The 26,255-nt window shown below is 37.7% G+C and overlaps 1 protein-coding gene and 1 long non-coding RNA gene across 4 annotated transcripts in view; one reads left to right on the top strand and one right to left on the bottom strand.

Annotated features, from left to right (window-relative positions):
* The window catches only part of LOC140709671 (uncharacterized), a 394,478-nt gene that overhangs the window by 314,288 nt on the left and 53,935 nt on the right, over nt 1–26,255 (bottom strand). The gene's annotated exons all lie outside the window — the stretch shown is intronic.
* Nucleotides 15,191–25,569, top strand: STEAP1 (STEAP family member 1). 3 transcript variants are annotated; one of them, XM_007982252.3, is made up of 6 exons: nt 15,191–15,301; nt 18,892–18,948; nt 20,538–20,652; nt 21,579–22,091; nt 22,688–22,852; nt 25,219–25,569. In XM_007982252.3, exons 3-6 carry the CDS (start codon nt 20,569–20,571, stop codon nt 25,474–25,476), a joined length of 1,020 nt encoding a protein of 339 aa, XP_007980443.3. In that variant the 5' UTR covers nt 15,191–15,301; nt 18,892–18,948; nt 20,538–20,568; the 3' UTR covers nt 25,477–25,569. The 3 variants fall into 3 exon arrangements, with proteins under 3 accessions (XP_007980443.3, XP_007980441.3, XP_007980444.3); XM_007982250.3 differs by lacking the exon at nt 18,892–18,948 and having other exon boundaries at nt 15,192–15,301; XM_007982253.3 differs by lacking the exons at nt 15,191–15,301; nt 18,892–18,948 and adding an exon at nt 15,336–15,445.

Genomic DNA, 26,255 nt, shown 5'->3' with positions numbered 1-26,255 from the left:
GTGTAATGATGTTAAGAAAATTAGATACTCATATGCAGAAGAATGAAACTGAACCCCTATCTCTCACCATATACAAAAAAACTCTATATATGTTATACAAAAATCTCTCACCAAATACAAAAATCAAGTCAAAAAATCACTACATACAAAAGTAGATTAAATACGTAAACATAAGACCCCAAACTATAAAACTATTAGAAGAAAATAAAAGGGATACACTTTAGGACAATGATTTAGGCAAAGACTTTTTGGGTAAGACCTCAAAGGCACAGGTAACAAAAATGAATACAGACAAATGGGACTATATTAAACTAAAAAGCTTCTGAACAGCAAAGGAAACAACCAATAGAGTGGAGAGACAAACTGTTGAATGTGAAAAAAATATTTGCAAACTATTCATCCAACTGAGGACTAATATTCAGAATAACAAGGAACTCAAACAACTCAACAGTAACAAAATAATAATAATCCTATTAAAAAGTAAACACAGGACATGAATAGACATTGCTCAAAAGAAGACATACAAATGGCCAACAGTTATGTGTTGGCCCAGTGTCACTAGTCACTGGGGAAATATGTATCAAAACCACACACACAGTGAAACCCCGTCTCTACTAAAAAAAAATACAAAAAAAAATAAAAAAAATAAAAAACCACAATGAGATATCACCTTAACTCAGTTAGATGGCTATTACTAAGAGACAAAAAAAAACAGATGTTGGCAAGGATGCAGAGAAAAAGGAACTCTTATACACTGTTGGTGGAAATGTAAATTGGTACAGTCACCATGGAAACCAGCATGGAGATTTCTCAAAAGCTAAAAATAGAAGTACAATACAATCCAGCAATCCCACTACTAGATATTTATCAAAAAGAAAAGAAATTGGTATCTCACAAAGATATTTGCACTTCTATGTTTACTGCAGCACTATTCACAATAGGAAAGATATGGAAGCAACCTAAGTAGTCCATCAACAGATGAGTGGATAAAGTAAATGTGGCATATATACACAATGGAATACTATTCGGCCTTAAAAAAGAATGAAGTCATGGTATGTGCAGCAGTATGGATGGAATCACAAGTCATTATGTTAAGTGAAATAACCCAGGGACAAAAAAGACAAATGTTGCATGTTCTCAGTCATACATAGGAGCTAAAAAAGCTGATCTTATAGAGGTAGAGATAGATACTGGAGGTCGGGAACGGTATGTGGGTGCAGAGGCAGGAGGATGAAGAGATGTTGTTTACAAACATATAGATCGATAAAGGAATCAGTTCTGATATTTGATAGCTGAGTAGGGTGAATATAGTTAACAACAATGTATATTTCAAAATAGCTAGAAGAGAAGGCTTGAAATGTTCCTAACACATAGATATGATTAAATACTCAAGATAATAGATATCCTAAATACCCTGAGTTGATCATTACACATTCTATGCATGAAACAAAATTTCAGATATACTCCATAAATATGTACAAATATTATGTATCAATAAAAAGTTAAATTAAATTTTTAAAAAGCAATCTGGCATTATCAATGAAACTTAAAATTCATACAACCACAGACTCAGCAATCTCTTGCTTGGATATCTATCACATAGTGATAAAAAACACAAATGAGTATGGATATTGGTACAAGAATGTTTATTGCAGCATTATTTGAGGTGACAAAAATTGGCAACCTAGAGGTATTTTTAATGGTGCCACTGATGACAATAGCTGCTTCAATAGGTTAAATCACAGAAACGGAATCAACACACTCAGCTCCATTTAAACACTGTCCTTGATTTATCAAGAAAATTAGTATTTTCCTCCTTCTTCCTTCTTTACAACCTGTCTCTTGATTTTATCCATCCCAAACACTTTCAAATTTCTGAGCCCCATGTCAGCAAAATACCTGGCACTCACAGAGACAGTCACGAAGCTTTTCATCAGAAGAAATTACTTTGTTTTTGTTTTCCACACTCACCATTGTTCTCTGTGGATGTATTGCTTCCCATTAGATCACACCTCCTTTACTAATATTCTGCTTTCAGAGATCAGCAAATTGAGTGACAATTATATGGCAAAAAGCAGCAACATCTAGGATAATCCCAGATACATAAAACAATATTATCTGTCTATCTTTCTCAGGAACGGCATATCAAATTATCAACAGGTAAACTCCAGTTGGTTGGTGAAATCACCACTAATTATTTTTGTTTCTGTTCACGTTTTATTCAACTAACATGTACTTTTATAACTGGAAGTCCCAATAAAAATAATTTTTAAAGTATTATCACAGTTCCAATTTTCTTCTTTACTTATGTTGATGTGTGTACATGAGAGTGGGAGGAAAGGTATAATCTTTTTAAAAACGTGTTTATTTGAATAGTGGAATGAATAACATAAAGAATTAATAATATAAAACATACAAAGTAATGAAACAGGAATGATAGAGCTACTTTACACATAGGATTACAAATGAAATTTTTAAATGTAATATTTGAAGAAAGATTCCTTCCATTTTGGCAGCCTCTAAAACCTGAGAAACCATTCAATGGATTACTCTTCACTTGCTTTTGTCCAATAGCCATGCATATAAAAGACAGATGCTAATACACCTACATAAGTAAGATTTTTCTCTAAAGAAGGCTCTGAAAGCGTAACTCCATTGAAAATATGTTAGCCTATAAAATCAAGCGAGTGCCATTTTTATTTGGGAGCTTACTAAGAAATAAATCTCTATAAGGTTATATCATAAGTAAAAATAATAGAAAGAATCTTGAAGAGATGACACACAAAAGAAGCCATATTTCTTTCATAATGGGGAAAATCACATTATGTGTAGCCTTTCTAAGATGAGATGTATTGAATGCACCATGAACTTAAGGATACTATGTCAAGGAGAACTAAGACTCCATGTAAGTTGTCCTTTTGATTTAAAGTTATAATGCTGTGCCCTCCCTCAGTTCCATGTGGCATTATGTTTCAGCAACTCAGTGCTCTAAAGTGAGTTCATACAATAGAAACAAAAATTATCTCAGTCTCATGATAGCAAATGTCGTGATTAACACAACACAATGCAAATAGTAGTAAAACAAAACCAGAATCAAAGTCAGGAGACTTGAATTCTATACCTGAAACTGTCACTGGCTGATCCTGAATAAGTCCCAGAACTTGTTTTCTCTCCTATAACACGGTTAAATTAGATGATCTCTAAGTCTCCAGCAATAAATGTTATGGCTTTGTAGTTGGTTATAATCAGGACTGAGGAACTAATGAACAGTTATTTCAGCCTAGTTGGATATAACTAAGGGCCTCCTCTCCTACTCTCTTCAGTCCCTTAGTACACATGGTCTTCTTTCATTCTTCATTGCCCTTTCCTTTCTCCTTCTGCCAGTTCTTTCATTCAGTGCTACCATCCATTATTCTCCAATAATAATAATGGCATTCATTGAACACTTTCTATGTGCCAGACTCTATGCAGAGTGTTTTATATTTATTTTCTCATTTAATCTTGACAACCACCTTATGAAATAGATTAAATTGCTTTCTCATTTTACATATCATAGGCCTCAGATTTAGAAAGACAGTTTTTCCTTCACTCTACCTATGACTTCTAAACTAAGTATACACAATAGAACAATCATTCCAACACCTTGAATGAATGAGGTCCTTGGCCATGGTGACAGGAATAAAAGGATCAAATAAGTAATCTTCTCACAATGTCTCAGATCACTGCTGCTGTTCATGATTCTTGAGCCAATCACTGAAATAATGTCCAAGATTTAAGTGGGGCTGTTAAAGCTGTTTGGAGAAGAGAATGATTTCTCTAACTGCCTTTCTACAATCACCTGCATAGGTCGTAAGGTGTTTCAGTGATAGAGTTTGGATGTGATATGTCTACTTTGATCAAGGACAAGATTTCACCACTCACAAAAAAAAAAAAAAAAAAAACTAATAATTAACAGGTCAGGAGCCAGAGACAAACATTTTTGTCAGTTACTTCCTTCTCTTTCTAATCAATTGACTATTATTGCTCTTATAATTGCCTATAAACTGTTCTTGCAAATATTTTAAACTTACAAAGACGTGAAAGTTAAGGAAGCTATGATATGCATTATATTGTGGTTATAAAGAGTAAAAAGGCTTTGTATCCTTGAGAAGATTATTTATCTTCTCTAAGCTTCAATTTCCTCATCAGTAAAATGATGAAAGTACCTAGTTTTAAGGATTTTTATAAGGATTAAATAACATAATCTATGTGACATGCTTGAAATGATAAGCATTTAATAAATATTACATACAGATGTAGATATACAGAAAATGAATGATTATTATATAAAGATACAAACATATATACAATAAGTAAACAGATGTTAGAGATAGATAGATAATAGATGATAGATAGATAATAGAAGATAGATAGATAGATAGATAGATAGATAGATAGATAGATAGATAGATAGATACACACACACACAGAGAAAGAGAGAGAGAGATATGGAAGTCAGCCTAAACACACAGAGTCTAATGCTTTCTCTAAACTTCATGAAAACTATTTAGACCACAGAATATGCTCAAATAGCATAACACCAACCCAACCACGCAAAATATCATCTTTTCTTTTTCTACTAAGTTTGAGAAAGTCTGGTGGTAAAACCACGTAAGGAGAAAGCAGCAGCACCAGAGACCCTTGATGGCATTTGTTTTTAATGCAAAAGGCTCTGGAGCCACCTTGCGGCCACATAACACAGCAGGCCCCACCACATCAAGCTCTATGGGAAGTGGAAGTCTTCGCTTTCCAAAGCCCCTTTGTGATACTAGTAAGATGAGTTGTTTCCTTGACTGGTAATTAGAAGAAGAACCCTGTCCCCCTCAAATGAAAATGGTGCATAAAGCTCGCTCTGTTGCCCACAAATCTGTCTCTGTAGTTTTGACTGCATTAACCCAACCAACCATTTTCCCTGTGAAGCTTGCAGTGGGTTCTTAAGGATTCTGCTGTAGCCAGTCCCTAGGAAAGACAGGCATGTTATACAACTGACTAGAATATGATGAGAAAAGAGTTATAATAGAGATGTGTACAAATGAAGTAGGCAGAGACGATGGCTTTGGGGAAGCTAACCAGAATTTTCAAAGCAGAACTGAAGAGAGGCCTAGAGCAAAAGCTGAGTGGGAGAATTCAATTTGATAAATGTTTTTGAGCTCCAGCTGCTATGAGTTAAGCTCTCTGCTAAGGGGTAGAGATCTGAAGATGGCTAACACCTTAAGGAGCTCATGTCCTTAAGTGCTTCCTTCCAGAAACACTAAAGAATCTTCTTTCAGGAAGCACTAAAGAAACATGACCAGTACCCTGTGTTAGAAATTCCCTGGTTATCCCACACATGCAGTAGGTCTAGAGGAGGAATGCTACTAAATGTATAAAGTAAGTTTCTGGACATAAAAATATTTCTAGGCCAAAGGAATACTTAATCCTTATACATCATTTCTGGTTTGAGAGGAAAAACAAAACCATTCTTTTTCTTCTTTCCAGTGAAAAATCTTTCACTCTTCTGGGGCCAAGTTCAAAACATCATATCTTCCATAATCAGATAAATTCCAAATCACTGAACTATCACTTATATGAATTTTAAGTACTTTAGCTCTTATCTTATTACCTACCACTTCCTTCTCAGTGATTATGAAATTTTTCCAGCAAACTCAATTATTATTTATTTATTTCACCCAAATAAATGTGGAAGGCAGAGAACAAGTCCTCAATGTTTGCAGTTCCAAAGTCCATACCCTCCATACCCTTCAACTGGTCTTGACTACCATCAGTCATGAGCTCACTTACTAAACTTCACCTCTCCCCACAAAGTTGTGAACATTTCAACTCATATTTATCTTCTTTCTTCTAATTCCTGAGAAAGAGGCATCTCTGCTTCTGTTGAAAGATAATCTTTCCACTATTTTCTGGATTTCATCTCTGTTCACGTTTCTCCAGTACCCCCATCAATTATTCTCTCTTTTTTATATATATTCAATCTCTTTTTTATGTTGTTCTCTTTCTCTCTGTCTATAAGAAGAATCTAATGTCTCTTACCCTTAAAAGACCATTCTCCAGCCGCTTCCCCAGCTCTCTCCTTCTTTTTTATGCAACCTCATTGGAAGCTACAGTCATTGTCTTCACTCTTTCTTTCCCCAGTTCTTCCTTGATGCACTGCTATCTGGTTTCCACCCTCAAAGACTGTCCTCATACAGTTAGCAGAGTCCTCTGAAATGATGAGTCCAGCAGACTCTTTTTTTATGTCCTATCTTATTTTTGCCTTTTTATAGCTCTTGAAACTGTGGACCACTTGTTTCTCCTTGGAATTCTCCCCGAGGTACCCTTCACTCAATAATTATTTATCAACTACTCACTACATACCATACTTCATATTAAGCCTGAGGAGCCAAATGGAAGGTAGTCATTCCTGTCCCTCTTAGTTTTCATTCTAACAGAGAAGGCTGAGTACAAGGTAAGTAGGGTGCAGAAGAAAAATTATCTCAGTCTCCTGATTCTTTTACTGAACCTTTCCACATTCCCCTTTTCCTTACAACAAAGATCTCTCTAACTTTTGGTCACACCCCTTATCCATGTATGCATTCCCAATATATTTATAGCTAGATACATATACATACATATGTATTATCTCTCTTTCCTCTCTTTTCTCTTTCTCTCTCATTAGCTAATACCCCATGATAAGACTACTTGTCATTAACATTAACTATGCTGTATATAAATCCACATTTCAAATAGTTTTCTGGATGGCTTCCAGAAACTTACTTTGTAATGAAGCTGATAAAGAGATTAAACTTGGATAAGAAAAATGCCAACTCCGCCACCTTTTGTTTGCTTATGTTTCATTATGGATACTTATCTTCAAACTGAAATTTCTTTGCAGAAATCTTTTAAGTAACTGTTTAAGTTGGACTTATCTAACAGGATTTAGCACAATATTGTGTATATACAATGCACTTAATAAATTTTTATGAATAGATCGAATATGCATGAGGGCTTAGGTATTTTCTGTGCTAAGAAAAGATAAAACTTGCTTCAGTTGGCCAGAAGGACAGAAATCCAAGGTCCTGTGAGAAACTGGAAAAGCTACTCTGGCATGGTTCTAGATTGCTGCACACAGATGTCTCACTCTTGGGAATATAATCACCCTGATTAGTCAGAAATGCACAGAAATGGGTAGGCACCACCTAGAGCAGAATAGATGCCAAAAGAAGATGATTATTATGGGTAATTGGCTTAAAATAAGAGAAAACAAATATATAATAGATTTGTCTTCTTAATGTCCCTAGTATTGGTTTTCAATTATGGCACCTGCTTATTTCTCTATAAATAAAAAGAAGAACAGATTTTATGATAGTGTTTTAGTATGTTTTCACACTGCTGATAAAGATATACCTGAGACTGGGTAATTTATTTTTAAAAAAGAGATTTAGTGGACTCACAGTACCATATGGCTGGGGAGGCCTCACAATCATGGCAGAAGTCAAAAGGCACATCTTACGTGACAGCAGAGAAAAGAGAAAGAGGACCAAGCAACAGGGATTTCCTGTTATAAAACCATCAGATCTCATGAGACTTATTCACTACCATGAGAACAGCATGGGGGAAACTGCCCCCATGATTCAATTATCTCCCACCAGGTCCCTCCCACAAAATGTGAGAATTATGGGAGCTACAATTCAAGATGAGATTTGGGTGGGGACACAGAACCAAACCATATCATTCTGCCCCTGGCCCCTCCCAAATCTCATGTCCTCACATTTCAAAACCAATCATGTCTTCCAAACAGTCCCCAAAGTTTTAACTCATTTCAGCATTAACTCAAAAGTTCACAGTCCAAAGTCTCACTTGAGAGAAGGCAAGTCCCTTCCACCTATAAGCCCGTAAAATCAAAAGCAAGTTAATTACTTTCTAGATACAATGGGGGTACAGGCATTGGATAAATACACCCATTCTAAATGGGAGACATTGGCCAAAATGAAGGGACTAAAGGCCCGGTGCAAGTCCAAAATCCAGCAGGGCAGTCAAATCTTAAAGCTCCAAAATGATCTCCTGTGACTCCATGTCTCACATCCAGGTCACACTGATGTAAGAGTTGTGTTCCCATGGTCTTGGGAAGTTCCACCCCTGTGGCTTTGCAGGGTACAGCCTTCCTCCTGGCTGCTTTCACAGGCAGGCATTGAGTGTCTGTGCCTTTTCCAGGCACAAAGCGCAAGCTGTCAGTGGGTCTACCATTCTGGGGTCTGGAGGACAGTGGCATGCTACTAACAGCTCCACTAGGCAGTGCCCCAGTGGGGACTCTGTATGGGGTCTCCAACTCCACAATTCCCTTCCACACTGCCCTAGCAGAGGTTCTCATGAGGGACCTGCCTCTGCAGCAAACTTCTGCCTGGACATCTAGGCATTTCCATGCATCTTCTGAAGTCTAGGTAGAGGTTCCCAAACCTTAATTTTTGACTTCTGTGGAAACACAGGTTCAACACCATGTAGAAGCTGCCAAGGCTTGGGGCTTGCACCCTCTGAAGCCATGGCTGGAGCCACACCCTGGCCTCTCCTAACCATGACTAAAGCATCTGGGATGCAGGGCACCAAGTCTCTAGGCTTTGCACAGCAGAGGTCCCTGGTCCTGGGCCAGGAAACCAAACCTTCCTCCTAGGCCTGTGATGGGAGGGACTGCCACAAAGGTCTCTGACATGCCCTGGAGACATTTTCCCCATTGTCTTGGCAATTAACATTTGGCTCCTTGTTACTTATGCAAATTTCTGCAGCAAGCTTGAATTTCTCCTCAGAAAATGGGTTTTGCTTTTCTATTCCATAGCCAGGCTACAAATTTTCCAAACTTTTATGCTCTGTTTCCCTTTTAAAACTAAATGCTTTTAACAGCACCCAAGTCATCTCCTGAATGTTTTGCTGCTTAGAAATTTCTTCCTCCAGGTACCTGAAATCATCTCTCTCAAGTTCAAAGTTCCACAAATTTCTAGGGCAGGGGCAAAATGTCACCAGCCTCTTCACTAAAACATAGCAAAAGTCACCTTTACTCTAGTTCCCAACAAGTTTCTCATCTCCATCTGGGACCACTTTAGCCTGGATTTTATTGTCCATATCATTATCCGCATTTTGGTCAAAGCCATTCAACAAGTCTCTAGGAAGTTCCATACTTTCCCACATTTTTCTGTCTTCTTCTGAGCCCTCCAAACTGTTTCAACTTCTGCCTGTTACCCAGTTCCAAAGTCGCTTCCACATTTTCAGGTATCTTTACAGCAACACCCCACTCTACCAGTTCCAATTTACTGTATTAGTCCATTTTCACACTGATAATAAAGACATACCCAAGACTAGGTAATTTATAAAGAAAAAGGGGTTTAATGGACTCAAAGTTCCATGTGGCTGAGGAGACCTCACAATCATGGCAGAAGGCAAAAAGCATGTCTACATGGCAGCAAAAAAAAAGAGAAAGAGGACAAAACAACAGGGGTTTCCCCTTATAAAACCATCAGCTCTCATGACACTTATTCACCACCACAAGAACAGTATGGGGGAAATCATCCCCATGATTCAATTATTTCCCACTGGGCCCCTCCCACAACACATGGGAATTATGGAAGATACAATACAAGATGAGATTTGGGTGGGGACAGAGCTAAACCATATCAGATAGGAAGGAACCAAGGTTCCACAGATGGTGGAACCAAGCAGTGCTCCCACTGAACATTCCCCATGTCCAGGCATAAATGGAGGGCCAACAGGAAGGCCATGTGAGAAAACCTCTACACGAGAATGTTGGTGGTCAGGACACATGAGAGGTCTCCACTGTAAGACACACTGCTGACTAACAAGTTTACCCCCTGAATCCTCAGAAGGACTCCAGAATAAAGAAACCATTCAACCTAACAAAGAAAGAAATCAAAGCGCCCAATCTAGTACGAACATAGAGACCAGAATTGTAAGTTAAAATGTAGTAGAGGCTTCCAGTTGTTCACCAAAATTTGCTATCCCTGCTTCCATAGTGGTGGACCTTAAAAACTGGCCACCTGGTGAGAGACTACTTTCCGTGCCTATCTTGCCATATAAGTAAATTATCAATGGAAAATGAGAGGAAGTGATTGGACAGTTTCTATCTTAATTATTTTAATAAAATAACTTGTCTTTGTCTCGTACTTATTCCTTTCTTGCAATCTAGATCACGGTTGTACCCATGCCACAATTTCAATCACAGTGCCAAGATCAGTGCACTTGGAGAGAGCAGAGCAACAAGAAGGAACAAAGAGCAAGAAGAAGGAACAATCTGGGAATCCCTGAATGACCTCATAGAGCAGACTAACTCTACTAAATTGGAATACTCACTGCAGTACTGTTACATGATGGTGAAACCATCTTCTTAGAATCACTCTACATTATTTTGGTACTCTTTGTTGCAGTAGCTTAGCCCACACCCTAACTGATACGAAAGAAAAACTGAATGTATCATAAGATAATTCCTGTTAACTGTTACCTTCCTGAATCCTCCCAACTTTGTGTAGCCTGAGGAAATTTTGATTGATTATATGTGGTCGCAGAGGTAGTCCAGTACAGTGGAAAGAGCACTGGAGTCAAACAGACTTTGACTGAAGTCTCAGCTTGACCTCTAAACACTTTGATCAAGTTACTTAAATGTTCCAAGCTAACGTTCACCTATAAACTGAGGATAATAACTCTACAGAAGGGATATTGGGAGAATTAAATGAGGTAATATAGAAAGCCACATAACACAGTCTTAGGAAAGAGTAGTATTTTCATAAGTGACAGTATCCCTCCTTTCATCCTTTCTTCTGGAAGCTCAAATCTGGGAAAAAGTAAACATGTCGTGACTCCTAAGGCAGAACCCATTACTAAAAATGTTAGGTCAAGCCAGTCATGATGGCTCATGCCTGTAATCTCAACACTTTGGGAGTCTAAGGCAGGAGGATCATTTGAGGCCAAGAGTTCAAGACCAGCCTGGGCAATATAGCAAGACCCTGTCTCTACAAACATTTAAAAAGTAGCCAAGCAAGGTGGTGTACACCTGTAGTCCTGGCTACTTGCAAGGCTAAGGCAGAACAACAGCTTGAGTCCAGGTGTTTGAAGCTGCAATGAGCTATGATCACACCACTGCACTCCAGCCTGGGCAACACAGTGAGACCCTGTCTCTAAAAATAAATAAATAAATAAATAATTTTAGCTCCAACGCTACAAATCAGCATTCTTCACCTATCCATTGGACCACCTTCCCTGTCTAATATTCTCCAGCTCCCTATCTCCTACTACTCAAGACATCCAAGACCTGTAGTTCCTGTGACAATGACATCCCTGGACCCACATGTTCCTGTAACAGAAAGCAAGAAGGAGGAGGATGTGGACTACGGTAGATAAGAAAATGTTCTCTATAAAACATAAAACAAATGGATGTGTGCCCATAGCTTTGATCTAAGTGATGCCTAGACATTCATGGGTTCCATATCCATGTGCTTTATATGACTTCACTGGAGCCTAGGGCTAAAGTTACATTCCACAAGTATTTACTTTGAGTCTCTTCCATCAACCTCTAATTTACAAGAGATGCAAAGATAAAAATGGCAAAGTCTCTGCTCTTTTAGAGCTCACAATTTAATGAGGGAAATATAAACACATATAAAAATCTCTAATATGGATAGACTCTGAAAAGTGCTATAATATTAGATCAAACAAGGTAGTGTATGAGCTAAGCTACTATAACAAAGAGAACCAAGATAGAGAGGTTTAAAGATAGTTGATTTCACTATCATGGAATGTTTGATATGGACATGTGGGGCAGGGAGAAGTTGCCTAGAATAAGTAATATTATAAAGGTGGTAAAATTTGTCCTTGTGGTCCTAACCCTTCTTTTTTCTCTAAGGTATAACCCCTTCATAACCTTGTAGTATAAGTGTTCGATATCCTGATATTTCTTTCTCCATGCCAGAACGTACTTTCAGAAAAAGCTGAAACATTCTTTACAGTAGGATGTAAATAACTGATAAGGCTTAATATGGTACCATTGCCAGGAACTTTAGTCTTTTCATAGATCACTACATATTTAAAGCCAATAGAATATATCACAGCATTTTGAACATCATTGAGCAGTACTCAGGCAGAGATCTGTGAGCTTTGAAATGAAGCGCCTACTCTTACAACCTACCTGAAAATATGTTTACTGTTGCCTGTCTTGGTGAAAGAGCAACAAGGGACTTGGAGTGTGGGAGAAAAAATTCAGAAGAATAGTTAAAACCTCCAGTCCCAGGAGCAGACCTTCCCTCTACCCCCCACCACTTTTAAATGCAGACACTAGGGACAAACTGACCACATACTTTGAAGATTACAGTAGATCTTGAACTAGTAAAGAGAATGTATCACAGGAGGTTAACAGAATCAGAAATTTTGGTCAGTGAAGCTTTATCATGTCTGTCTTAAAACAATCATTTTGACAAAATATTTCTCCTTGAACTCTAGGTAATTTTTGCTGTCGTTTCAAATAAAAGTCTGACCATTCTTCTTTCGTAAGAGGCAGACTTGGAAATAGTGTTGGTCATTATTTGAATCGCTGTCCCCTCAGGAGTTAGTTTGATTTCCAAAGGAAAAAGCTTAACATAATTCTTGTCATTCACTTAAAATTTACTGTCTATTTCTCATTGTGATTCTCTTTAATAGCATGATTTTTTTTTATTTTATCTCTCACACCGTAGTATTTCATTTACTTTTAAAATGGTCGTCTCATCAGGTTCTAAGATTAGGTTGCTTATTTGTCAGACAAAAATACTCATAGATTCTAAATTATATTTTCTCCACAGCATGTTACTATGAAGTCACTAATTTAGTATTTGACCTCAAATAACACCGAGGTCCACTTTGTTAATATGCGCTCTCACTATAGTTTAAGTTTATTACAGAATATTCTGAAAGATCCAAATTTATTTATAACTCATGGTTGAATTCCCATTTTAAATCCTCTAGTTGTTTAGAGTCACAGCAAAACTAGCAACTTGCCTTTCAACATTTGCAATAGCATAATGTGGCTTTCCACAAGCCACACTTGTTTTTAGAAGTATGTGCTAAACAGGCTGACTCAGCATTCTGAGATGCTCTGGCATTGTATTACCTGCCCCCCAACAAACATTTTTTTTCTTTATCTCATACCTCAAATTACAGGTTATTTGTATGCAAAAATTGCAGACAGTTCATCTATGATACTAACTCCTGGCAACTCAATAAAAGCTTTTTAGTAACATTTTTTTCTTAATCGAATATTGTGTTGCTTTTATAACATCTACAAACTAATTGGTAAATAATCTCACACTTTTAATCATTTTACTTTGGAACATACTCTATTTATTCTCCACACTAAAATATTGGACAAAAAAAAACTTTTATAAGAAGTGCAGAAATAAAATTGCTAAAGTCTAATTGTAAAACAAAAATATTTGGGGTTTGATCTTAAATGTTTTAATTAGAAAAGGAAAGGCAGTTTTAAGTGTAGCTTGCTTTATAACCATATTAATATTATTAATTTAATATAATATATTATTATGTTAACACAATAACTCTTTGCTCTTTTCATATGGAAAATAGATTGTGAAAAAGAGAATGACCTTGGTTTTACCAAATGTTAAACAATGAAAGCATATCGTTTTGTCTGACCATTTAAGACCCATGATCACTTTTAAAACTCAACAATGCTTAGACACAGTTAAAAAGTCTTAATTCTTTGTAGTCTGTGCTACACACACAAAGATTACACAGATTTTTTTTCTAAAACTTAAATTATTTTCTAGTTTCACTAGAAACAACAGGTGTAAGATTCTATTTCCACCACAAGGGGTCAGTCCACGGTAATTTAATCTTCAAAGGGTTTTAAAATAATCCATGGAAAGTCAGTGACTACAGAAAATACTTATATCAAAACATGAACAGTCTTCAGTGCCCTAGCAGTTGAATAAAAAACAATCATGGTAAATGTGGTTGAGCGTTTATTTTCCTTTGCGTTTTCTACTCAGCTTAGTCCTGAGAATGTTGTATACCAAATCCCCAGAATTTTGCAATTCATGTCTCAGACGCTACCCTGAGGCTGGTTCCAACGGAGAGAAGTAAATCCCCTGCTCAAGTTGTCTTTTTCCAAAACTTTGGAATATTAACAGTTAACTTAGTTTGGAATACTTCGTTGAGCTAGGATATGGGAAGCTGCACTTAAAAGTTGAGGCAAGGAAGGGAGGGACAGAGTAAACATGGGGTTTAAGGTTTTTTTCCGGCTGGAGAGCAGGGTTTGTGCTATTAAAGGTACACAATTTGAACAATTTAGGGAGCAAGTCACTCTCAGAAAATCAGCTTCGGATTCCTCAAACTGTCAGTCACAGCCATTTCAGGACGGGCTGTTAGGTTTTAAATAAGCAGGCTGGGCTTGGTGGCTCACGCCTGTAATCCCAGCACTTTGGGAGGCCGAGGCGGGTGGATCACGAGGTCAGGAGTTCAGGACCAGCCTGGCCAAGATGGTGAAACCCCGTCTCTACTAAAAATACAAAAATTAGACGGGCGCGGTGGCAGGCGCCTGTAATCCCAGCTACTCGGGAGGCTGAGGCAGGAGAATCGCTTGAACCCGGGTCCGGAGGTTGCAGTGAGCCGAGATCGCGCCACTGCACTGTAGTCTGGGCGACAGACTGAGACTCCGTCTCAAAAAAAATAATAAAATAAAAATAAATAAGCTAACGTGTGGGAAGGGTTTGTAAGCTCTAAACGGTCTATCTCAAAGTGTGATCTGGGAATGCTTCCATATCTCATGTGAACTTGTTGGAAATGAGAATCTCAGGCCCCATCCCAGACATACTGAACCGGAACCTGTGGGTGGACAGCCCAACATTCGGTGTTTTAATAAGCCCCCGGGTAAATTCTTATACACGCTAAAGTTTGAGAACCACTGCTCTAGAGAAATGCACAACGTTCCTTAGTGGAGATTAAACAAAAGGCGAAGGGTTGGAGGGCGCAGAACGGACCTCAAGGGCAGGGCACAGGGCGTTTGAGAGGAAACGGAGAGGTAGGAGTGCGACTTGGAGAGTCTTAGCCTCCAGGACGGTCCCGAACCCTGAGGACGCCGGGCGCCAGCAGGTGGCGCTGGACGCTCAACTGACAAGGAGGCGGGGCCTGCAGCAGGCGTGGAGGCTCCGCGCTCTGGAGGCTCAGGCGCCGCGTGGGGCCGGCACCTCCGGGCAGCAGCGGCAGCCGAGACTCACGGTCAAGCTACGGCGAGGAGTGGGTGAGTCCCTTGAATCGTTCTCACTGGCCGCTTCCTCCTCGAGTCCGTCCGCGTGTCCCTGCAAGGCTGGGCGCCGGCTTCCAGTATTGGGAGGGGTGTAGTGGGTCGCACGCCTTCTCGGGACCCGGACGGCGGCCCTCCTGGGTGAGCGTTGCTCAATTCTCCCCTTTTGCGCGGCTCTAGGACGCGCTGCCTTCCAGCCCAGCTGGGTTGTGGCCGGGCCGGGGGTTGCGGGGAGACAGGGACTCACAGGAAGCCTTTTCGCTAGGGGCTTAAGGTTGTGATAGATTATTAAGTTTGTGCTCAGGTTGGATTTTGATGGCAAGTTTTTTAACGTGGCAAAGTCGCCAGAGTTTGCTGGGCATTGACGAATGATTGGTGCACAGTACTTAAAATCGTGCTACTTCTTGTCTTCGGGTTTCCTGGTAACAGAGGTTTTCATTTTTAGTCCTTAGAACACTGGCCCTACTCTTTCAGGATCTGGGTGGGGTTCAGGTTCCCTCCAAAATAGTCAGTCAAGGCTTTAAATATGTAATTCTGGTCAAATCCACTGGAAGGAGTTTGTAGACAAATTTTTGTACACTTCCAAATTTCTTAACTTTGTTACTTTTGTAAAATACATTTCCCTCCACATCCTGACATGTAATAAAAGGTTATTCATTTAACATGAATGTTAAGCATAGAGAGAAAGCAATGCTTAAAAAGAAAAACAGCGCAGTGGAAAAAATAAAAAAAATAAAAAATAAAAAAACTCCACTTAGTTAAATGTAAAACAAGTGTGCACTTGAAAGTATAAAAGGTTGGAAATGCAATGCAACCTACAGTATATTCCAGTCATTGGGCTTCTTCATATTCTCAACTGTGGAACATAAACATGAGTCAGTTGGTCTGTGCCAACATTTAGGAACACCAGGGCAGCCATCCTGGTACAGCAAAACAGCAGTCGCTTTAGAAATATGCTTCACTTTTTTAAAAGAGGACGGAAGAGAACTTTGGGTTGAATTCTGGAGTTCCTAACATTTTAACACTAGGTTTTCTGTTATTTTTCTTTTTATGAAAAGATTTTACTGTAGAACTTAAATTACATTTTGGTTAATGTCTGATGGAAACTAACAAATTTATTTGACTCATAGTTTGTTTTCCTGGTTTATGGGCATAGAACTGACTGTGGGCTACCCAGTCAACAAGCTCCCTCACTGTCACGGGCTTTTCCTTGGCTTTGCTCTTGCGTGTGGTCTACTTACCATGCAGACAAATGACTGAGTAACTCTCCAGGGCCACTCTGGTTTTCCACCCAGACTCCGTTTGCAGTGGCCAGCAGTCAGCAAACACTGCCAACCTGCTACCTACCCCAGGACTGGGTCTAGAAGACAGCCCTCAGCCTTTTCTTCTGCTTCCCTTCCCATGCCACTACCTGCCTATAAAACTTTATCCTCCTCTAGGATACATCGCTCTACCATGCAGTTACTTGTTGAAATGCCTACTTTCTCTTCTAGACCTTAAGGTTTTTCAGAACAGAGGCTTTATCTCATTTAACTTTGTATTTCTCCTGCCTTACATTGTTGTTCACAATATAGTTAATGAATTCATATTGAATAAATGTAGATGAATTTGTTACCATCCTGCAACTCTCAAAGTTAAAACATCTTCTAAACATAGTGAATTATTTCTTACATTTGATTATAGTAGGTGACACTTCCATTCCTAGCACCTCCCTCCCTGACCCCACAAACTATTATGTTGCTGATATGGTTTGGAGCTGTGTCGCCCTCTCAGATCTCATGTTGAAATGTAACCCCCAGTGCTGGAGCTGGGGTCTGGTGGGAGGTGATTGGACCATGGGAGCAGTAACTCATGGTTTAACACCATCCCGCCCTTGGTGGTGGTGTCACGTTAGTGCAGGGGTGCCCAACCCCCTGGCCGTAGACTGGTATCAGTGGCCTGTTAGGAACCGGGCTGCACAGCAGGAGGTGAGCAGCAGGCCAGCGAGCATTACTGCGTGAGCTCCACCTCCTGTCAGATGAACGGTGGCATTAGATTCTCATTAAGTGCACGAACCCTATTGCAAACTGCACATGCAAGGTGATCTAGGTTGTGCGCTCCTTACGAGAATCTAACTATTGCCTGATGATCTGAGGTAGAACAGTTTCACCTCGAAACCCTATCCCCCTTCCCCCACTTGGAAAAATTGTCTTCCACGAAACCAGTCTCTGGTGCCAAAAAGGTTGGGAACCACTGCGATAATGTAAGATGCCTGCTCCCACTTCACCTTCCGCCATGACTATAATACCTCTGAGGCCTCCCCTGAAGCAGATGTTGCCATGCTTCCTGTACGGCCTATGGAACCATGAGCCAATTAAATCTCCTTTCTTTATAATAATTACCCAGTCTCGGGTATTTCTTTATCGCAGTGCGAGAACAGCCTGATACACTTGGTTAGGTCCCCAAATCACTTGGAATAATGCTTCTTAAGGAGACAGAGTGTCATTTCCTCCAGAGCAGGCATGAGTGTCATTTCTGTTTTTCCTCTTTAATGTTGATCACAGAGTTGGGTTCATAAATACTTGATGATTGGCATATGTTTTACTCAGAATTCTTTTGCATGCCAGTGGTGAACACCCAAATCACACTAACTTAAACAACAAAAGAAAGGGAATGTGTTGACTGTCTAACTGAAAAATTCAGGATCTAGTCTCAGGGACTCTAAATACTGAAATATGCCAGCAGGACTCTTCTTTGTCTTCCTCCACTTGTTCTGCTTCTGTGTTGGCTTTCTTCTTTTCTAATGAAAACATCTTCCTTCTTAGAGCATGGAGAAAAAAGCATGGCAGGCTCATACTGTCCTATCTTAACAAAATGTTAAAAACATCTCATCTCTCTCTTCCACTTCCATATATAAATATCACAGAATGACCATGGTTTAAGTAGGGTTCTGGGCCATCCCTAAGCCAATCAGTGGGAGAATAGGAAACTGATTGCCCAGGCCTGACTCATATACCCACTTCTGTGACCAGGGGATGGGTGTTACTATTTTGTGCAACCTCCCAAAATCATATTGGAGGGAGGGAGGGGCATTTCTCCAAGTGGAGGAAATGTTTTAAATCAGAAAAGAATGTGGGCAAACTAAAACAACAAATATCTTCATCATGAATGTTCTGTAATTTGGAAATAGATCATATCTGGAAATTATTCCACAAGTACCTCAACAAAGAAAATGCTGGCATATGTAAAAGCAACTCTTTATTCTTTGTTATGGTTAAACCTTTAAAACTTGGAGAATGTTTTAAGAACAGTCATGTCTCTTTATGACAGGATACATTCTGAGAAATTCATTGAAAGGCAGGATTTCATTGTTGAGGAAACATCGTAGAGTGTACTTACATAAACTTAGATGATACCGCCTCCTGCCTACTTAGGCTAGATGGTATAGTCTATTGTTTCTAGGCTACTAATCTGTATAGCGTATTACTGTGCTGAGTACTGTGGGCAGTTGAAACACAATGGTAAGTATTTGTGTATTTGAACATAGAAAAGGTATAGTAAACATACATATATAGTATAAAAGATAAAAAATTGTTTATTTTATACAGGACACTTACTGTTAATGGAACTTGCAGAACTGGAAGTTGCTCTGGGAGAGTCAGTGAGTGAGTAGTGAGTGAATGTGAAGGCCTGGGACATTACTGTACACTACTATAGACTTTATAAATGCTATACACTTAGGCTACCCTACATTTATGGAAAAATTATTTTCTTTAATAATAAATTAACTTACTGTAACTTTTTTACTTTATTAACTTTTTTTTTACTCTTTTTGTAATACACTTAGCTTAAAACATAGTCACATTGTACAGCCATACAAAATATTTTCTTTGTTTATATACTTATTCTTTAAGGTTCTTTTCTATTTCTATTTTTTTTTTTTTTTCTTTTTAGACTTTTTTGTTGAAACTAAGACACAAACACACACATTAGCCTGGGCCTACCCAGGGTCAGGATCATCAGTATCACTGTCTTCCACCTCTACATCTTGTCCCACTGGAAGGTCTTCAGGGGGAGTAACAGGCATGGAGCTGCCATCTTCTATGGTAACAATGCCTTCTTCTGGAAGACCTCCTGAAGGAACTGCCTAGGGCTGTTTACAGTTAGCTCTTTTTTTGTAAGTAGAAGGAGTACACTTCACAATAATGATAAAAAGTATAGTATTGTAAATAGTAGGCAATAGGAATATTTTTGCTCCATTATAATCTTATGGGACCACTGTTACATATACAGTCATTGACCAAAATGTCATGTGATACATCACTGTATTTTAAACTATTCCTGGAAACAGCTTTCCGCCTAAAACAGTACTACACGTGTTCTAAACTTCAGAAACATTTGGAATGTTTTCTGTCAATCAAATTGTTGTATATCTACTCTGTTTTTCTCATTGAATTTCATAAAGTGTAAATTGAAGATGTATTCCTCTGGAAATAAATTCAGAACTAATAAAAACAATGAATAATACTGTGACATATGTTTACTTTCCCTAAAAAATGTTACACCAATCCTGGATGAGGATCTGTGAGTTTGCTAAGGAAAAGTTTGTTTTATCAAGTGAAAAATTTGAAAAGTTGTTTTCCACAGGGTTGACCAGAAGACTGGGCGCATCATTAATGCGGCACAACTTACCACTTCCACTGGAAACATACTAGCAATTCACATCTTCACATCTTCCAAACAAAGACCAACCTCTTACTCCAAAAGAAAAGCGGTACTCTGAAAATACTGTTTCAGACTCCAGTGTCAACCCCAAAATTCTGTTAAACATAAATCTTATATCAGCTACCTCCAACCTCCATTGATGACATTATTACTCTCAATATAATGCATTCCTAATTATATTTGCCATTGAAAGGAGTTGACTTTCCTCCAGATGGAAATCTGAAGTTAAATCTTCCTAAAGTAAAAGGCAACATCTGATCCTTTGTAATCCATACAGGCACCTGGGTTATTCATGGAACAAATAAGTGGATAAAAAAGAACAGTTACCATTGATAAGAGGGCATTGGTTTGAAACTCTTACAGATTATAATATGAGGTTAAATGTATAAATCAGTCACTATTTGAATTTTTATTGTACTTTATCTGCCACTCTAGTCTTTAAGCAAGTAAATTTTTTATATTGTTCCATCAAACATTCACATTTTCATAAGTAGAATAGACATGAAAGTAATTATTTTTATTTTTACAGGTGACTGAAGCCATACTATTTTATAGAATTAATGGAAAGCAGAAAAGACATCACAAACGAAGAAGAACTTTGGAAAATGAAGCCTAGGAGAAATTTAGAAGAAGACGATTATTTGGTAAAATATTAATAATAACAATAATAAATAATAATTTACATCTTTAAACATAATTGAGATGCCATTCTGTATCTCCTAGTGTTATGAAAGTGATTTTTCACCCTAGTCTGCTGATATCTGGACTTGTATTATTGTCACTGATACTGTGAAGGACAGAGTAGCATGTGTAAGAGAAATAGTACCTTCACTGATTTTCAGGGACTTAACTGAATAACCTTGAATAAGTTACTGAAAATCTGGGGTCTTGGTTTGTCTATACCATGAAAGCCTTGGACCAGATCATCCCCAAGTCCCATCCAATTCTTTCTGACAATCTATAGTTCTAAGTTTAAAAAAAGTCATCAATGCCCATTTAACAGTAATTTTGTAAGCAAGCGTTTTTGTCATAGATACAATGGCAGCTTACCAAGAGATCATCTAGTAAATTGACAAATCACTGTATAACCAAATAAATCTACTTTTGGATAAGAATCACTTTTTCCACTTTTGGTTAAACACAGGATTAAGTGTTTCTTACTACATTTTTTGACTGAAAAAGTGGCAGAAAATTTTGGTTCCAAACTCTTCCAAATTATCTCAGTGGAAGTTTAGTGGAAATTATTTATTTAATCCTAATAATTTTAATAGGGAAAAGTAATAAATTATAAGCATATACTTTATAAAAGTAACAGTGTGCATAAAATGAAATAATTCCATTTTTCAAGTTAACTGTCTTACCTGTCTGAAGCATGTATTTCTTTTGTGCAAAAGACAAAAGTCTTTCAGTGCTACATAGACTATGCTATCTTCAACTAACCAGTATTCAAAAGCAAGATTCTGAATGCCCTTATTCAATGAGAAGCACAATGATTGAGCAATAAGTAATTAGTTCAAGGGATCCCATTGTTTTGTTCAATTTTAAGATGTTTATTTTATTTCCTTTATAGCATAAGGACACAGGAGAGACCAGCATGCTAAAAAGACCTGTGCTTTTGCATTTGCACCAAACAGCCCATGCTGATGAATTTGACTGCCCTTCAGAACTTCAGCACACACAGGAACTCTTTCCACAGTGGCACTTGCCAATTAAAATAGCTGCTATTATAGCATCTCTGACTTTTCTTTACACTCTTCTGAGGGAAGTAATTCACCCTTTAGCAACTTCCCATCAACAATATTTTTATAAAATTCCAATCCTGGTCATCAACAAAGTCTTGCCAATGGTTTCCATCACTCTCTTGGCATTGGTTTACCTGCCAGGTGTGATAGCAGCAATTGTCCAACTTCATAATGGAACCAAGTATAAGAAGTTTCCACATTGGTTGGATAAGTGGATGTTAACAAGAAAGCAGTTTGGGCTTCTCAGTTTCTTTTTTGCTGTACTGCATGCAATTTATAGTCTGTCTTACCCAATGAGGCGATCCTACAGATACAAGTTGCTAAACTGGGCATATCAACAGGTAAGATGGCAATGCTGACACTGTTACTAATAAAAAGTCTAAGTCACCTAACAAATTAATCATTTCTCATTGTAATATCAATACCCCAACCCTGTTGAAACTCTGTGTTGAAAAGTCATCTATTTTAAAATTTTTATTATAATTTTACTAGGGCTTGGTTGTCAGACTGTTTTATATTGAGAAATGTTTTTTAAACTGAAAATAAGGTACAACTTTAGCAACACAAGAAACATTTTGTTCATGGACAAGGCCACATTTCAAACTTCTACCACCCTCACAAGATTACTTTTTAATACTATTGTTCTTCTCCTTGTTTACCACATATGCATGCACATTGCAGTTCTATTCAAGTAAACCGTCAAATAATTATTAGAAAATTAATAGATTATGGAAATATTGCATTCAAGAAAAAAAGTGATAGCTCCTATGTCATTTGTCTTAGAGGAGTGCAAAAGAAAACAAAGAAAAAGTCATAAATTTGTAGAGACCTGTTATCAGGGCTTCATAGTAGACACAGGGAAGAGTGTAGAAGGAGATTCATATTCAGGAAATAACTGTTGTTTGCATTTCTTTTTTCTTTATTTACCTTCTGGTAGGTCCAACAAAATAAAGAAGATGCCTGGATTGAGCATGATGTTTGGAGAATGGAGATTTATGTGTCTCTGGGGATTGTGGGACTGGCAATACTGGCTCTGTTGGCTGTGACATCAATTCCATCTGTGAGTGACTCTTTGACATGGAGAGAATTTCACTATATTCAGGTAAATAATATATAAAATAACCCTAAGAGATGAATCTTCTTTTTGTGCTTATGATATTTAATATGTTGACTTTGTCCCATAAAAAATAACAAATGTTTTTCAATAGCAAAGATCTTGTACTTGTTCCAATTAGTAATGTGCTCTCCTGTTGTTTTCCCTATTGCTTTAATTAGGACAAATGTTTCCTAGACATAAATAAAAGGCATTAAAGTATTCTTTTTTTTTTTTTTTGAGATGAAGTCTTGCTCTGTTGCCCATGCTGGAATACAGTGGCACGATCTCGGCTCACTGTAACCTGCACCTCCTGGGTTCAGGTGATTCTCCTGCCTCAGCCTCCTGAGTAGCTGGGATTACAGGCACCCATCACTATGCCCAGCTAATTTTTGTATTTTTAGTAGAGACAGGGTTTCCCCATGTTGGCCAGGCTGGTCTCGATCTCCTGACCTCAAATGATCCTCCCACCTCGGCCTCCCAAAGTGCTGAGATGACAGTCATAAGCCACCATGCTCAGCCTGCTCATTCTAATATTTGAAACTTGTTAGACAATTTGCTACCCATCTAATGTGACATTTTAGGAATCCAATATGCATGGTTTATTAGTTCTTTAAAAATAAAAATATTCTTTTACTTGTCACCTGAATTTAGTAATGCCTTTTATGTTACACAACTTAGTACTTTCCAGAAACAAAAACTCTCCTTGAAATAATAGAGTTTTACCTACCAAAGACATTCTAGTATCTCATTTCAGTGGCTGCTTTTTCCAGCTTACATTTTATATAGCTTACTCACTTGAAGTTTCTAAATATTCTTGGAATTTTAAAACTATCTCAGATTTACTGAAGTTTATCTTCTGGTGGTAGATTATCCATAAAAAGAGTGATGCACCAGAATTCACTCGGGGATCCTTGTGTGACAGGGTTCAAAGGACTAAATTTAATTCAGTCATAAACACTGCCAGTTACCTTTTATGGGTAGACATCTTTGGAAATTTCCACAAGGTCAGACATTACCAATTATCCCTTCTACATGTCCACACGTATACTCCAACACTTTATTAGGCATCTGATTAGGCTGGAAAGTATGCCTCCATCTGAATGATTCCAGTGTAGCTTAGAGTTGATACCACATTCTCACAGAGTTTCCTAATTTTATAGGTTCAGCCTTATAGCCATTGGATTTCTCTGGTCCTCATTAAATAGCTTTCTTCATACATTGCTCTGCCTGTTACACATATGATGAACACTGCTTTTTAGACTTACTTAGGAATTTAAGACTGCATCTTGACAACTGAGCCTATTCTACTATATGCACAATACCTAGCCCATAATAAGTATACAATACACATTTGGTAAAATTAATTTTCAACCAATGACATGTGTTTTTCAACTAGTTACCTAGAAATGTTTCACTTAAAATCTGAAAACTGGTTACACTAGAAGTTACCTTGGAGATTCATATCTGAAAACATAAACTTAGCTATTTGATGGTATTCATTGGGACTTAAGAATGCGCCTGAATAATTGTGAGTTAGATTTGTTCTGGCAGGCTAATGACATTTCCAGTAAAGTGAATAGAGGTCAGAAGTCATATAAAAGAGCTGTTGTCAGAACACTGTTAAGATTACATAGGTGAACAACTATTTGTAAGCAACTTTATCTCCGTAGTGACAAAGCAACCCAATGCAAGCTGAAATGTTTCGTCACATCTCTGGATCTCTCTATTTTGTGCAGACATTGAAAAAATTGTTCATATATTTCCATGTTATCAGAATATTTGATTTCTTAAAAACATAGGCCAAGTTCATTCACTTCATTATTCATTTATCAAAATCAGAGTGAATCACATTAGTTGCCTTCACAATTGATAAAGATCACTGAAGTCAAATTGATTTTTGCTATAATCTTCAGTCAGTCTACCTATATTTAATTGAGCATCTAAAATGTGCAAATCATTGTGTTGATTCTGCAGGGATCCTGTTATAAGTAAGACTCAGTCCCTGATTTTAGGTGTCTTGTGATAGCAGAATTAAGACAAATAACACGAGAGACAAAGCACAAAAAGTAAATATCATAAGGGGATGTACAAAATGGTGGAGAAAGAATAGACAGAGTTTTTGATCACCTGCCTTCAAAGAAGGGCTGTGAATTTTGTTCACTTAAATAGCCTGGAGACAAGAAATTACCCAAAAGTAAGGTGAGGAGGACAGGCAAACAGAGTATAAAGATGTGAATGGACATTGTTGAGAAATGTGATAGGAAAACAATCATAGATAAAGGATTTCCAAGAAACAGAATATATCCAGATGAGGTAGGATGGGATAAACTCTTATTGAACCAATCTTCACTAATTTTGTTTTTCTCTTACAGAGCAAGCTAGGAATTGTTTCCCTTCTACTGGCCACAATACACGCATTGATTTTTGCCTGGAATAAGTGGATAGATATAAAACAATTTGTATGGTATACACCTCCAACTTTTATGATAGCTGTTTTCCTTCCAGTTGTTGTCCTGATATTTAAAAGCATACTATTCCTGCCATGCTTCAGGAAGAAGATACTGAAGATTAGACATGGTTGGGAAGACGTCACCAAAATTAACAAAATGGAGATATCTTCCCAGTTGTAAAATTACTGTTTACACACATTTTTATTCAATATTGATATATTTTATCACTGACATTTCAAGTTCGTATTTGTTAATAAAATGATCATTCAAGGATCTTGATGTTTCTCTTTGTATATGTGTGATGAGTTTGAAATATGTATATTTCCTTGCAGATTTGATTCAAAGCAAAAAAAATCTTTTAATATGAATCTCTTGCACTTTCTGTATGATAAGAGTAAGCATGACAAAAAAAAATATCTGATTTTTCAGATTATGTAGCATTATAAATAATCAAGGGCTTTGAAATACCACTTGTTGCTACCCATTATACAGGTATCATTAGCTATGAAAAGTTTATTTTATCTGAATCTACAACAAAAGCATAATAAGCATTTATTTACTATTGTTAAAGAACTTTCCTTTGTCTGTACCCAGGTTTTACTAATGGAACACCTATCTCCAAAAACACTCAGACTATATCTATACAAGTAAAGCAGCAGAGTAATATCAGATACACAGCCAGGCAAAATGAAACTCAGGCTATCCAGGAGAAAAAGTAAATTCAATAATTTCCACCTGAGTCATGTACAATTCAGTTTAACTTACTTTAATGCATTGGTAAAAGCATAACATAAAACATTTCCTGAAAGAACAAACTATACATTAACTGTCAGGACTTGCTAACGCAACTGTTGCTTCAGAGGTTTTTCATAATTAGCAAAAGTAAGCTTTATCTTTCATAGTGGTGAGCCATTTATTATTAAAGAAAATACAGCTAGTGGTGCAAATTAGGAAAAACA

Source organism: Chlorocebus sabaeus, chromosome 21 (assembly GCF_047675955.1).
Source record: "Chlorocebus sabaeus isolate Y175 chromosome 21, mChlSab1.0.hap1, whole genome shotgun sequence".
Lineage (NCBI taxonomy): Eukaryota > Metazoa > Chordata > Mammalia > Primates > Cercopithecidae > Chlorocebus > Chlorocebus sabaeus.
Note: the sequence above shows the minus strand (reverse complement) of the source record. Positions and strands in the feature narration are given on the sequence as shown.